Source organism: Sapajus apella, unplaced genomic scaffold (assembly GCF_009761245.1).
Source record: "Sapajus apella isolate SASKATOON/1434 unplaced genomic scaffold, GSC_monkey_1.0 scaffold130, whole genome shotgun sequence".
In the NCBI taxonomy this organism is placed as follows: domain Eukaryota; kingdom Metazoa; phylum Chordata; class Mammalia; order Primates; family Cebidae; genus Sapajus; species Sapajus apella.
In genome coordinates, this window is record NW_022437070.1 from 808550 (window position 1) to 823860 (window position 15311).

Below are 15311 nucleotides of genomic sequence, written 5' to 3' on the forward strand. Positions count from 1 at the left end.
CCGCGCCCGGCCTCTTATTATCAGCATTTTTTGAGACTGAGTCTCACTCCATTGCCCAGGCTGGAGTGCAGTGGTGCAATCCTGGCTCACTGCAACTTCCACCGCCTGAGTTCAAGCAATTCTCCAGCCTCAGCCTCCCGAGTAGCTGGGATTATAGGTGAGCACCACCACACCTAGTTAATTTTTGTATTTTTGGCAGAGACAGGGTTTCACCATGTTGGTCAGGCTGGTCTCGAACTCCTGACCTCGTGACCCACCCGCTTCGGCCTCCCAAAGTGCTGGGATTACAGGTGTGAGCCACCGAACCTGGCCATTCCATAGTTTGAACCAAGAAGGAATAGTTGATGAAGCTTAGAAAAAGAACCCACACCCACAAAACACCCATGACTATACATAAAGCCCCGCATTGCCCAATCTGATTGCATGCTCTTGTCACACCCTGAACCTGCGTGAACCCAGCCAGCAGGGAATGCAGGCATCTGGAGATTGGAAACCATGGTTCCCGTTGTGCAATAATGCAGTGAGCTAAGACAAACAAACGAAAGCAGACCGTCTTTACTTCAAAGTTGGATTTGTTTTTCACCATGGATTTTTTGCATTCATTTTGATCCTTTAAAAGATTGTAAAAAATCCATCTGTGGGTGACTAGAAAAAAATAAGAAAAAAAAAGATTGTATAAAAATATTATTTTAAAAAAAATTCCTAGAGCCCGGGCGTGGTGGCTCATGCCTGTAATCCCAGCACTTTGGGAGGCCGAGGTGGGTGGATCACGAGGTCAGGAGTTCAAGACCAGCCTGGCCAACATGGCGAAACCCTGTCTCTACTTTAAAAAATACAAAAATTAGCTGGGCGTGGTGGCGCTCGTCTGTAATCCCAGCTACTCGAGAGGCTGAGGCAGGAGAATCACTTAAACCCAGGAGGCAGAAGTTGCAGTGAGCCGAGGTTGTGACACCGTACTCCAGCCTGGGTGCCAGAGCGAGACTCCATCTCAAAAAAAAAAAAAATTTTTTTTTTAGAGACAGGGTCTCCGTCACCCAGGCTGGAGTACGGCGGCAAGATCATGGCTCACTGCGGCCTCGACCTCTGAGGCTCAAGTGATCTTCCCACCTCAGCCTCCCAAGTAGCTGTGACCACAGGCACACGCCACCATGCCTGGCCTTTTTTTTTTTTTTTTTTTTTTTTGGAGACATGTTGACCAGGATGATTTCAATTTCCTGACCTCGTGATCCAAGGTTGGTTAATTTTTAGTAGAGATGGGGTCTTGCTATGTTGCCAGGGTTGGCCTCAAACTCCTGGCCTTAAACAATCCACCTGCCTCAGCCTCCCAAAGTGCTGGATTACACACATGAGCCTAGGGGAATGCTTTTGCCCCGGGCTCCAGTCGTCCAGTAGCAGTAGGCTCAGGATGGCACTCAGGAGCACTGGAGTCCGTCCCCTGGGGTTCCGATCCTGACTGCCCTACGTGAAGCCTGCGTGGCCTCTGCAAGCACCTCTACTGCTCCACGCCTCCCTTTTTCTCCATGTTAACTCCCACAGAGAGCCAGGCAGCCCATCTGTTCTAACTGATACCATTTGTTTTTGTTTTCGTTTTCTGAGACAGAGTTTCAGTCTTGTTGCCCAGGCTGAAGTGCAATGGCGCTATCTCAGTTCACCGCAACCTCTGCCTCCCGGGTTCAAGCGATTCTCCTGTCTCAGTCTCTCGAGTAGCTGGGATTACAAACATGCACCACCACACCTGGCTAATTTTGTAATTTTAGTAGAGACAAGGTTTCTCCATGTTGGTCAGGCTGGTCTCGAACTCCTGACCTCAGGTGATCCACCTGCCTCGGCCTCCTAAAGTGCTAGATTACAGGTGGAAGCCACCGTGCCCGGCCTGACTGATATCATTTCAAAACCCTAAGCCATTAGGAGGAGTTGTCAATTTCAAGTAGATTTTGCTGATTTTTTAGGTGGAGCCTTCCTCTCTCCCCTGGCTTTCCTATGAAGTGGTAGTTTGAGATCTATGACTTTGATTAGATTTAGGTTCAATTTTTTTTTTTTTTTTTTTTTGCAAAAATTACTCCATAGATGGTTCTGTGTCTTTCCTGCTGACTCACATCAAAGGCACCAAATGTCCAATTGTGTCTCTTCTTCAGACACTAAGACTGATTGTGGGATCACAGTGCCAACCCTGAACAAAATGTTTGGGGGCAGCCAGAGGAAGACACAAAGAGGAATGAGAAACATATATTTTTGGCCAAGCATTGTGGCTCACACCTGTGATCGCAGCACTTGGGAGGGCAAGGTGGGAGGATTGCTTGAGCCCAGGAGTTAGAGACCAGCCTGGGAAACATAGCAAGACCCCTGTCGCTACAAAAAACACTTAAAAAGTAGTCAGGTATGGTGGTGTGCTCCTGTGGTCCCAGATACTTGGAAGGGTGAGGCAGGAGGATCTCTGGAGCCTAGGAGGTCAAGGCGGCAGTGAGCTATAATCACATCACTGCACTCCAGCCTGGACAAGAGTGAGACCCTCTCTCACAAAAATAAAAAAAATGTCACGGGTAAGTGGTGACTATTTGGGGCCAGTGGTGCAGGGTAGAAGAATTTACCAAGACGGATGTCAGTAAAGAAAAGCAGATTTAGGCCGGGCGCGGTGGCTCACGCTTGTAATCCCAACACTTTGAGAGGCTGAGGTGGGTGGATCACGAGGTCAAGAGATCGAGACCATCCTGGCCTGGGCAACATGGTGAAACCCTGTCTCTACTAAAAAATACAAAAATTAGCTGGGCGTGGTGGCATGCGCCCATAGTCCCAGCTACTCGGGAGGCTGAGGCAGGAGAACTGCTTGAACCCAGGAGGCAGAGATTGCAGTGAGCTGAGATTGTGCCACTGCACTCCAGCCTGGTGCCTGGCAACAGAGCAAGACTCTGTCTCAAAAAAAAAAAAAGAAAGAAAGAAAAGGAAAGCAGATTTATGAGAGAAAGTAGGAAAATACATTGCAGGAGGGCAATGGGCAGGTCAGCAAGGGAGGAGCTGACTGCTAAGAGACAAAGGCTTGCCGTGATCTTACAGGATGGTGCTTGTGCTGTGCGTGAAAAGCTCTTGGCATCAGTAACACCAAGGTTGCAGCAAGCTAACTTGCATTTTTCTATTAGCTGAGCGTCTGGCGATGGCTGGGCGCAGGAAAATTGGGAGTTATTTGCGCAGGAGAGCTGCGCGTCCCAGACCATGAAGAAGGGCAGATGTATAGTTTATCTGCTTCCTCTTTTTGCTTTCCCTCGGTCCTGCCAGCCTGACTCCTTTTCCCTAATTAAGACTCCATGAAAAACACTCCAGCCAAAGGAGTAACTAGAGGGAGAGAGAGGAGGAGAGGGAAGGAGGGGGGAAGGAAGGGAAGAGGGAGAGAGGGAGGAGGGAGGAAGGGATGCGGGAGGGAGGAAGGGTGAAAGGGAGAAAGGTGGAAGAAAGAAAAAACAAAGGAGGGGGGAGGGAATTAGGGAGGAAGAAAGGAGAGAGGAACAGAGGGAGGGAGGTGGGCAGGGCTGTAGATGACTAGGAATGGCAGTCATGGATATGCAGGGGTTTATAATATTTTCTTCATTTTTATGTGTTTGAAACTTTCCATAATAAAATAAAGAACAGGCCAGGTACAGTGGCTCATGCCTGTAATCCCAACAATTTGGGAGGCTGAGGCAGGTGGATCACTTGGGTCAGGGGTTCGAGACCAGCCTGGGCAACATGGTGAAACCCTGCCTCTACTGAAAATACAAAAAAATTGGCATGCGCCTGTAGTCCCAGCTACGTGGGAGGCTGAACCAGGAGAATCCCTGGAGCCCAGGAGGTAGAGGTTGCAGTGAGCCGAGATTGCGCCCTGTCCTCTAGCCTGGGCAACAGTGCCAGATCCCATCTCAAAAAAAAATCAAATAGGCTGGATGTATGCGGTGGCTCACTCCTGTAATCCCAACAATTTGGGAGGCCGAGGAGGGTGGATCACCTGAGGTTAAGAGTTCAAGACCAGAGCCGGGTGCGGTGGCTCAAGCCTGTAATCCCAGCACTTTGGGAGGCCGAGGCAGGTGGATCACGAGGTCAAGAGATCGAGACCATCCTGGTCAACATGGTGAAACCCCGTCTCTACTAAAAATACAAAACATTAGCTGGGCATGTAGGCGCGTGCCTGTAATCCCAGCTACTCAGGAGGTTGAGGCAGGAGAATTGCCTGAACCCAGGAGGCGGAGGCTGCGGTGAGCCGAGATCGTGCCATTGCACTCCAGCCTGGGTAACAAGAGTGAAACTCTGTTTAAAAAAAAAAAAAAAAAAAAAAAAAAAAAAAAAGAGTTAAAGACCACCTTGACCAACATGGTGAAACGTCGCCTCTATTAAAAATACAAAAATTAGCCAGGTGTGGTGGTGGGCGCCTGTAATCCCAGCTACTCAGGAGGCTGAGGTAGGAGAATTGCTTGAATGTGGGAGGCAGAGGTTGCAGTGAGCCAAGATAGCCCCATTGCACTCCAGCCTTGGCAGCAGAGTGAGACTCTGTCTCAAAAAAAAGAACAGAAAGATCCTGACCACTTCTTCCCAGACAGAGCTGCAGGAAACTGTCACACATCCAAGAAAGAGAGAAAGGCTGCAGTTCATGGCAGCTGGACTACAGAAAGCCTTATGGGCGGAATCTGTGCCCAAAGGCACCAAACACTGCGGTAAAGCACCTGTCACGGTACCTAGTGATCATCTGAAAGCAGCCAGTACTCACTGAGCACCTACTATGTGTGTGGCATGGAATTTGCTCTTTCGATCCTGATCACAACCTACAAGGAGGTTCTATTAATATGCCCATTTCAGGCTGGGTGTGGTGGCTCACGCCTGTAACCTCAGTACTTTGGGAGGCTAAGGTGGGCAGATCACCTGAGGTCAGGAGTTCGAGACCAGCCTGGCCAACACGGTGAAATCCCGTTTCTACTAAAAATACAAACATTAGCCAGGTGTGGTGGTGGGCACCTATTGTCACAGCTACTCAGGAGGCTGAGGCAGGAGAATCACTTGAACCCAGAAGGTGGAGGTTGCAGTGAGCAGAGATCATGACACTGCAGTCCAGCCTGGGTGACAGAGTGAAACTCCATCTCAAAAAAAGAAAAAAAAAAAGGCCAGGGGCGATGGCTCACGCCTGTAATCCCAGCACTTTGGGAGGCTGAGGCAGGAGGATCACGAGGTCAGGAGTTTGAGACCAGCCTGACAGACATGGTGAAACCCTGTCTCTACTAAAAGTACAAAAATCAGCTGGGTGTGGTGGCAGATGCCTGTAATCCCAGCTACTCAGGAGGCTGAGGCAGGAGAATTGCTTGGACCCAGGAGGCGGAGGTTGCCGTGATCCGGGATTGCGCCACTGTACTCCAGCCTGGGCAACAGAGCGAGACTCTGTTTCAAAAAAAAAAAAAAAAAAGGAAAAGAAAAAGGAAAAAAAATATCATTTCATTGATGAAGAAGCAGGAGGCACCAGAGCCTTTTCCAGGTCATGCAGACAGGATGTGGACCCAAACAAGTCAGGACGCAAACCAGACAGGCTGCCCCCGACCATTTCTAAGGGGGAGTTCTGTGACCCATGGAGCTAGCACAGTCCTGAAGGCCACTTTGACACCAACCCAGAGAAAAGGGGACAGCAAGGAATAGAAATCATGATGGAAAAATAAAAATAAAAACAAACAAACAAAATAGAAATCATGATGGAAATACTGAGTGCTGGATTTGCAGCTCTAAATATTTGAATTTGCAGACAGGGTTTTATGCCTTGAAAACACTCACCTCAGGCCCACCTCAGTGGCTTACACCTGAGATCCCAGCACTTTGGGAGGCTTAGGCGGGTGGCTCACGAGGTCAGGAGTTCAAGACCAGCCTGGTTGGCTGGGTGCAGTGGCTCACACCTGTAATCCTAGCACTATGAGAGGCCGAGGTGGGCGGATCACCTGAGGTCAGGAGTTCAAGACCAGCCTGGCCATCATGGTGAAACCCCATTTTTTTTTTTTTTTTTTGAGACGGAGTTTCACTCTTGTTTCCCAGGCTGGAGTGCAATGGCGCAATCTCGGCTCACCGCAACCTCCGCCTCCTGGGTTCAGGCAATTCTCCTGCCTCAGCCTCCTGAGTAGCTGGGATTACAGGCATGCGCCACCATGCTCAGCTGATTTTTTTTGTATTTTTAGTGGAGACGGGGTTTCACCATGTTGACCAGGATGGTCTCGATCTCTTGACCTCGTGATCCACCCGCCTCGGCCTCCCAAAGTGCTGGGATTACAGGCTTGAGCCACCGCGCCCGGCGAAACCCCATCTTTAAAAAATAAAAATTAAAAAAAAAAGACCAGCCTGGCCAAGATGGGGAAACCCCGTCTCTACTAAAACTACAAAAATATTAGCCAGGCGCAGTGGCAGGCACCTGTAATCCCAGCTACTCGGGAGGCTGTGGCAGAAGAATTGCTTGAACCCGGGAGGCGGAGGCTGCCGTGGGCTGAGATCGTGCCACAGCACTCCAGCCTGGGCAACAGAGCAAGACTCTGTCTCAAAAATAAAAAAAAAACAACTCTCACCTCGAATAAGATGAAAAATGCCGAAGCACCTAGCACAGCACCTGACACAGAGAAGGGGACAAGAGGTGGCAGCCATTGCTATTACTATTTGTCAATACTTTGATTATTGAAGAGCTCAGATCCACATCTCTGAACCTTTTTTTTTTGTGTGTGAGACAAGGTCTCACTCTGTCACCCAGGCTGAAGCTCAGGGGTGTGATCTCAGCTTACAGCAGCCTCAACTTCTGAGGCTCAAGCAATCCTCCTGCCTCAGCCTCCCAAGCATCCAGGACTATAGGTGTATACTACTGCGCCCAGCTAATTTTCAATTTTTTGTAAAGAGGAGGTCTCACTGTGTTCTCTAGGCTGGTCTCGAACTCCTGGGCTCAAGCAATCCTTCTGCCTCGGTCTCCCACAGTGCTGGGATTACAGGTATGGATCACCACACTCTTTTTACGTTTCATTTTTTTCTGGCAACAGAGTCTCGCTCTGTCGCCCAGGCTGGAGTACAGTGACATGATCTCAGCTCACCGCAACTTCCACCTCCTGGGTTCAAGCGATTCTTCGGCCTCAGCCTCCCGAGTAGCTGGGCTATAGGGCGCCCGCTGCTACACACAGCTAATTTTTTGTATTTTAGTAGAAATGGGGTTTCACCATGTTGACCAGGCTGGTCTGGAACTCCTAAGCTCAGGCGATCCACCCATCTCCGCCTCCCAGATTACAGGGGTGAGCCACTGCACCTGGCTTTTTTTTTTTTTTTGGAGTCAGGGTCTTGATCTGCTGCCGGACGCCATGTTGCAATGGTGCAATCATAGAGCACTGTCACCTCGACCCCTCCAGCTCAAGCGATCTTCCTGCCTCAGCCTCTTGAGCAGCTAGGACTACCGTTGTGCACCACCCCACCCAGCTAGTTTTTGGTTTTTTTTTCTGAGACAGAGTCTCGCTCTGTTCTCCAGGTTGGAGCGCAGGGGTGCAATCTCAGCTCGCTGCGACCCCCACCTCTGGGTTCAGGCGAGACTCTTGCCTCAGCCTCCCGAGTAGCTGGGACTACAGGTGCCCGCCACTACGCCCATCAGATTTTTGTATTTTTAGTAGGGACGCGGCTTCACCATGTTGGCCAGGATGGTCTCAATCTCTTAACCTTGTGATCGACCTGTCTCAGCCTCCCAAAGTGCTGGGATTACAGGCGTGAACCACCTCACCTGGCCTCTTTTTTTCTTTTTCAGTGTTGCCCAGGTGAGCCTCAAACTCGTAGCCTTGCCTCCTCAAGCGCCAGGACAACTGGCCTGAGCCACTGCTTTAATTTCTAGTTCCCTTTCATTGCCCCTCCCAAGGCTAGCCAGGCTATGGTCAGTGGGCATTTACTGGTAGAATCATACCCATGAGTAAATTGTTGAAAGATGTCAGTATCCGCTAATGAGTGGATGACGAAGGTGCGGTCCAGCCATGTAGTGGAATATTACTCAGCAATGAAAACGGAGTGCCGACACATGCTACAGTGTCATGAGTCTTGAAAGCATGATGCTAAGTGAAGGAAGCCAGTCACAAAAGGCCACATGGTGTATGATTCCATTTCTATGAAACGCCCAGAATAGGCAAATCCATAGAGGCAGAAAGTAGATTGGCAATTGCCAGGGGCTAGGGAATGGGGAATGAGCATTAACAAGTGTGGGGTTTTGGGCCGGGCGCAGTGGCTCAAGCCTGTAATCCCAGCACTTTGGGAAGCCGAGGCAGGCGGATCACGAGGTCAAGAGATCGAGACCATCCTGGTCAACATGGTGAAACCCCGTCTCTACTAAAAATACAAAAAATTAGCTGGGCATGGTGGCACGTGCCTGTAATCCCAGCTACTCAGGAGGCTGAGGCAGGAGAATTGCCTGAACCCAGGAGGCGGAGGTTGCGGTGAGCCGAGATCGCGCCATTGCACTCCAGCCTGGGTAACAAGAGCGAAACTCCGTCTCAAAAAAAAAAAACAAAAACAAATGTGGGGTTTCTATTTGGGGTATAAAAATGTTTTGTGGCCTGGCGCAGTGGCTCACACCTCTAATCCCAGCAGTTTGGGACGACAAGGTGGATGGATCACCTGAGGTCAGGAGTTCAAGACCAGCCTGGCCAACATGGTAAAACCCCATCTCCACTGAAAATACAAAAATTAGCCAGCGTGTCAGCTCACACCTGTAATCCCAGCTGCTTGGGAGGCTGAGGCAGGAGAATCACTTGAACCCAGGAGGTGGAGGTTACGGTGAGCTGAGATTGGGCCACCGCACTCCAGCCTGGGCTGAGCAAGACTCTGTCTCAAAAATAAAAAAAGATAGAAAGATGGATAGATATAAACGGATGGATGGGTGGGTGGATGGATAGATAATGAATAGGTAAATGAGTAGATGCATGGATGATGGATAGACAGATGATTGATAGATAGACAATGGATAGATATGTGATTGGGAGATAGATGGTGGATAGATAGACAGACAGACAGACAGACAGACAAACAATGTGCTGGGCACAGTGGCTCATGCCTGTAACCCCAGCACTTTGGAAGGTCAAGTAGGGCGGATCACTTGAGGTCAGGAGATTGAGACCAGCCTGGCCAACATAGCAAAACCCCGTCTCCACTAAAAGCACATAAATATTAGCTGGGCATGGTAGTGCCTGCCTGCAATCCCAGCTACTTGGGAGGCTGAGGCAGGAGAATCCCTTGAACTCGGGAGGTGGAGGTTGTAGTTAGCCAAGATTGCACCACTGCACTCCAGCCTGGGTGACAGAGCAAGACTCTGTCTAAAAAAAAAAAAAGGCCGGGCGTGGTGGCTCAAGCCTGTAATCCCAGCACTTTGGGAGGCCGAGGCGGGTGGATCACGAGGTCAAGAGATCGAGACCATCCTGGTCAACACAGTGAAACCCCGTCTCTACTAAAACTACAAAAAATTAGCTGGGCATGGTGGTGTGTGCCTGTAATCCCAGCTACTCAGGAGGCTGAGGCAGGAGAATTGCCTGAACCCGGGAGGCGGAGGTTGCGGTGAGCCAAGATCGCGCCATTGCACTCCAGCCTGGGTAACATGAGTGAAACTCCGTCTCAAAAAAAAAAAAAAGATAGCTACATAATAATGGATGGATGGATGGATAATGGAGAGAGAGATAAATTTGGGAAGTCTGGGTAAAATGTATATGTATATGAGTCTGTTTCATTCTTGTCATTTTTCTTTAAGTCTGAAAATATTTCCAAATAGAAGGTTAACTTTTTAAAATATTTTCATTGGTAAACAGCCCCAGCCCTCAGCCGCCCACTTCTGCTATTCCCCCTTCCAGCACCCTAACTTCCTGTTTTCTGCCTGGGACACCCACAGTCCAGGTCCCCATACTCATGTCACTAGAGTTAACGCTAGGTGCAGCAGGAAGCCCGAGACCCTGCCCAGGGGTCCTCTGCACTTTGGCACATTGTTAAATATTTTGAATGTCACCCTTGGCTGTGACACATGAAAGTAACTTTTGCCTCTGCCGATTTCGCAAGTGCCCACAATCCTTGGCTGCAGAATGACTCAGACTCTCCTAAGGGCAGCGTCCCCACCATGTACCCTGACATTGCCTTGTCATTCCCTCGTCAGCTGACAAATCTCCTTTCCTTGCATGAGCTCACTCCGTCCTTTCCTCCGGCTGACTTCAGAAAAGCAGAGAAAAGATGCTGATTCTAACCTCCTGCGGTTTCCAGGATTGTCAGATGCAAACAGCTTGCAAAATTTTACCCCTGCAGGACCTCTCCAAAGACTGGAAATAATGGAGTGTCCAGAGAGAGGGGACTGGCTAAGTTGATGATGGTACATCCAGGCAACGGAATACTATACAGCCATCAAAAAGAATGAAAAAGTCAGCCAGGTGCAGTGCCTCATGCCTGTAATCCTAGCACTTGGGGAGGCTGATACAGGGGGATTGCTTGAGCCCAGGAGTTCAAGATCAGCTGGGTATAGCAACACCCTATCTCTACAAAACACAAAAAAACAAACAAACAAAAAGAATGAGGAAGTTGTTTATATAATGATGTGGAAAGATCCCCTAGATCTAGGGTGAGGCCAGGTGCAGTGGCTCACGCCTGTAATCCCAACTGCCTGAGAGGCTGAAGCAGGAGAATTGCTTGAACCTGGGAGGCGGAGGTTGCAGTGAGCTGAGAACATGCCAGTGCACTCCAGCCTGGGTAGAAAAACGAAAAACTGTCTAAAAAAAAAAAAAAAAAAAAAAAAGAAAGAAAGAAAAGATAGAGAGAAAGAAGGAGGAAGAAAGGAAGAAGGGAAGGAAGGAAAAAGGAAGGAAGGGAAGGGAGGGGAAGGGAGGGAGGGGAGGGGAAGGGAAGGAGGGAGGGAGGGAGGTTGCCCATCCCTGGGAATCAGATTTTATAATTCTAGAAACCCAATCATTGGTCCAAAGATGTAAGCAGAGGTACAGTCAGGTTTTAAAGAGTGAATATTGGGCCGGGTGCGGTGGCTCATGCCTGTAATCCTAACATTCTGGGAGGCTGAGGCAGGTGGATCACTTGAGACCAGGGGTTTCAGACCAACCTGGGCAACATAGTGAGACGCCATCTCAACAAAAATATAAAAATTAGCCTGGTATGGTGGTGCATGCCTGTAGTCCCAGCTACTTAGGAGGCTGAAGTGGGAGGATCACCCAAGCCCATGGAGGTTGAGGCTGCAGTGAGCCATGACACACTACAGCCGGCATGGCAGAGAGACCCTAACTCCCCAAAAAAAAAAAAAAAAAAAAAAAAAACCAGGTGTGATGGCTCATGCCTGTAATCCCAGCACTTTGGGAAGCCGAGGCGGGAGCATCACAAGATCAGGAGTTCCAAACCAGCCTGGCCAACATGGTGAAACCCTGTCTCTACTAAAAAAAATCAAAAATTAGCTGTGTGTGGTGGCGTGCACCTGTAATCCCAGCTACTTGGGAGGCTGAGGCAGGAGAATCACCAGAATCCAGGAGGCAGAGGTGCTCTGAGCCAAGATTATACCACTGCCCTCCAGCCTGAGCAACAGAGCAAGACTCCATCTCAAAAAAAAGACCAAATATTGGCAGCAACCTAAATTTCCATTGACAGGGGATGAAACCTCCAATTGGCATGTTACTCAGCTGATGAAAGAAAGCAAGAAAGAAGCACCAGTCTCATCAACACAGCAAAACCCCCCTCTACAAAAAGTTTTCAATCTAGCTGAGTGTGGCGGCATGCACCTGCAGCGCCATCTGCTCAGGAGGCGGGGGTAGGAGGCCTCAGCAGACCCTGTCTCCAAAAAAAGAAAAAAAGGAGGAGGAGGAGGCAACTCCCTTGAAACACACAGGAATGGAGTACCTTCCTCAAAGACGTTTCAGGGGAAATTCACGAATGCCTTCATACATCGCCTCTCGCATGCTGTAAGCTCTCAATAAATGCTAGTTAATAATACGGTATGTTAGTCATGAAAAAAGCCAGGTGTGGGGTACTGTACAAAACATACTGCTATTTGCAAGGCTGGGAAAGGATAGAAATGTCACCCACATTGAGCGCCAACTGTATGCCACGTGCTGTTACAAGAACTTTTCATGCCTTACCTTATTCAATTCTCTCCACTAGCCTACGATGTGGGTTCTGGTCTTATCCTCACCTTAAAGATAAGGAGAAGGAGCCCAGGCGCAGTGGCTCACGCCTGTAATCCCAGCACTTTAGGACGCTGAGGCAGGAAGATTGCTTGAGGCTAGGACTCCAAGACCAGCCTGGCCAACATGGTGAAACCCCATCTCTACTAAAAACACAAAAATGAGCTAGGCATGGTGGCAGGCATCTGTAGTCCCAGATACTTGGGAGGCTGAGGCAGGAGAATCGCTTGAACCCAGGAGGTGGAGGTTGCAGTGAGCTGAGATCGCACCGTTACACTCCAGCCTGGGCAACAAGAGCAAAACACTGTCTCAAGAAACGAAAAAGATGCAGCCATGACAAAGAATGAGTTCATGTCCTTTGCAAGGACATGGATGAAGCCGAAAACCATCATTCTCAGCAAACTAACACAGGAACAGAAAACCAAACACCGCATGTTCTCACTCATAAGTGGGAGCTGAACAATGAGAATGCATGGACACAGGGAGGGGAACTTCACACACCGGGGCCTGTTGGAGGTGGGGGGCTGGCGGAGGAAGAGCATTAGGAGAAATAGCTAACGTAGATGATGGGGTGCAGCAAACCACCGTGCACGTGTATACCTATGTAACAAACCTGCACATTCTGCACGTGTCCCAGAACTTAAAGTATAATTTAAAAAAAAAAAGATAAGGAGAGAGAAGCACAGAGAGAACAGATCTCTGCAGCTAGTTCACGGTAGAGACGGAAGCTGAGCTCGCTTTTGGGGTTCCCCAAATCACACTAGTCCTTACTTTGTTCCCTAAACATCTGTGCTCTCAGGCATCTGCAGACTGTTTCTGGAAAGATCCACCAGAAACTGACATCCCATAATTGCTTCTGAGTAGCGGAGGAGGCAATGAAAAGGAGTCAGAGGGTCAGGCGTGGTGGCGCGCACCTGTAATCCCAGCACTTTGGGAGACCAACGTGGGTGGATCACCTGAGGCCAGGAGTTCGAGACCAGCCTGGCCAACATGGTGAAACCCTGTCTCTACTAAAAATACAAAAAATTAGCCAAATGTGGTGGCACATGCCTGTAATCCCAGCTACTTGGGAGGCTGAGGCAGGAGAATCGCTTGAACCTAGGAGGTGGAGGCTGCAGTGAGCAGAGATCGCACCGTTGCACTCCAGTCTGGGTGACAAGAGCAAAACTCGGTCTCAAAAAAAAGAGAAGAGCAGGGAAGAGGAGAGAAGAGGAAAGAAGAGAAGAGGAGTCAGAGGCTCTGAGGTGAGCAAGGAGAATGAGGTTTTTACGAAGTATCCGTAGGTATTTTGGAATACGTTTTGGAAAGAAAAAAAACAAAGCAGCAGCAGAGTCCTGTTTGCCCAAGTCGGATCTCAAGGGTGGGATGCAGGAATGAAGCAACATCAGACCCCTCCCCGGTCCATCCAAATCGTCTTCCGTTTCCTCTTTCTCGCAAATGAAGCAAAGCGTGTGCCTGTGTTACAGCAGGTGCTGAATCGCGGCTCTGCTGGCTCGGTGCCCAGACCTCCGGACGCAGGGATGACAGGGGACCTTCATTTAGCCTGGGTGCATTCCCTCTGACACTCCCAGAACCCATGGCATAACCTGGTTCTGCCACAAACCACGGAGGGTCCCCAGACATCTCTTCACCTACTTGGGCCTCAGTTTCCCCATCTCTATCATACAGAACATCTGAAACAACAGGGCATAATGGCTTCATGACAGTAATCCCAGAGTTTTGGGGGGCCAAGGTGGGAGGATGGCTTGAGGCCAGGAGTTCGAGACCAGCCCTGGCAACATAGCAAGAACCCTTCACTACAGCAAAAAAAATTTTAAAACTAGCCAGACATAGTGGTGTGTGCCGGCGGTCCCAGCTACTCAGGAGGCTGAAGTGGGAGGATCGCTTGAGCGCAGGAGTTCAAGGCTGCAGTGAGCTGTGATGGTGCACTCCACCCTGGGCAACAGAGCAAGACCCCAAGTCAAAAAGGAAAAGAACATCTGGCCGGGTGCGGTGGCTCACACCTGTAATCCCAGCACTTTGGGAGGCTGAAGCAGGCAGATTGTGAGGTCAGGAGATTGAGACCATCCTGGCCAACACGGTGAAGCCCCACCTCTATTAAAGGTGTGGTGGCGAGCGCCTGCAGTCCCAGCTACTCGGGAGGCTGAGCCAGGGGAACTGCTTGAACCCCGGAGGCAGAGGTTGCAGTGAGTGGAGATTTCTTCACTTGTGGAATTCTCTTTTTAAAAAATAGAGATGGGGTCTCACTATGTTGGCCAGGCTGGTCTTGAACTCCTGGCCTCAAGTGATCCTCCCGCCTTGGTTTCCCAATGTGCTGGGATTACAGGCGTGAGCCATCGTGCCCTGCTGCGAATGTTTGGTCACCTTACAAGACCCAACTCAAAGGTCGCTCCCCTGGGGAATCTTCTCGGGACCTCAACCCTGTGAGGTGGCTATGGCTCCCCCAATCTCAACAATCTTACTCCCATGGCCACATCCCAGCCCTGGCGTGTGAGAGTCTGGGATGTGGGAGACAGGGAAAGAGGCAGGTTGAAGATGGGGAGAGAGAGGAAGGAAAGGGAGAGACAGACAGCATTGATGGTGAGAGCTGGGGAAGAGAAGGGCTCCGGAGAGCAGAGATGGGAGGGACCCAGGGCAAAGCTTCCTGCTCCCAGGCCCCCACGAGACTCACCATGTTCTGGTCTTCTGAGCTCCCCGAGGATGGAAGGTCCCTCCCGCCCCAGGGCTGTGGTTTTTAAAGCCCTGAGGGAAGATGCAGGGAGGAAATGACCGTCTTGCTCTCTGGGGCTCTCATTGGTCTGCACCCTGGGCACTGAGGCTGGAGCTCCCTCTGCGGGGCACACACCCAGGGGACCCTAACCACTCCTCCCAGGCAGAGAAAGGAGGGCTGCGCTTGGAAAACCGAGGAAGTCCCTGTGCCAGCTCAGCCCCTCTCCTGTTCTCGGTTTCTGTATCTGGGGCCATCTCTCTCTCTCTCCCACCTCTTTTTTTTTTTTTTTTTTTTTTTTGAGACAGAGTCTTGCCCTGCTTCCCAGGCTGGAGTGCAGTGGTGCAGCCTCGGCTCACTGCAACCTCTGCCTCCCAGGTTCAAGCGATTCTCCTGCCTCACACTCCCAAGTAGCTGGGATTACAGGTGTGTATCATCCTGGCTAATTTTCTGTATTT

General features: G+C 50.0%; 1 protein-coding gene across 1 annotated transcript in view; it reads right to left on the reverse strand.

Moving 5' to 3' along the window:
- The window catches only part of C5AR1 (complement C5a receptor 1), a 17553-nt gene extending 2585 nt beyond the window's left edge, over nt 1–14968 (reverse strand). The window contains exon 1 of the mRNA XM_032262521.1: nt 14818–14968. Coding sequence (XP_032118412.1) covers nt 14818–14820 — 3 coding nt within the window. The 5' untranslated portion in view covers nt 14821–14968. The remainder of the gene's footprint in view (nt 1–14817) is intronic.
- Nucleotides 14969–15311: the final 343 nt, after the last annotated feature.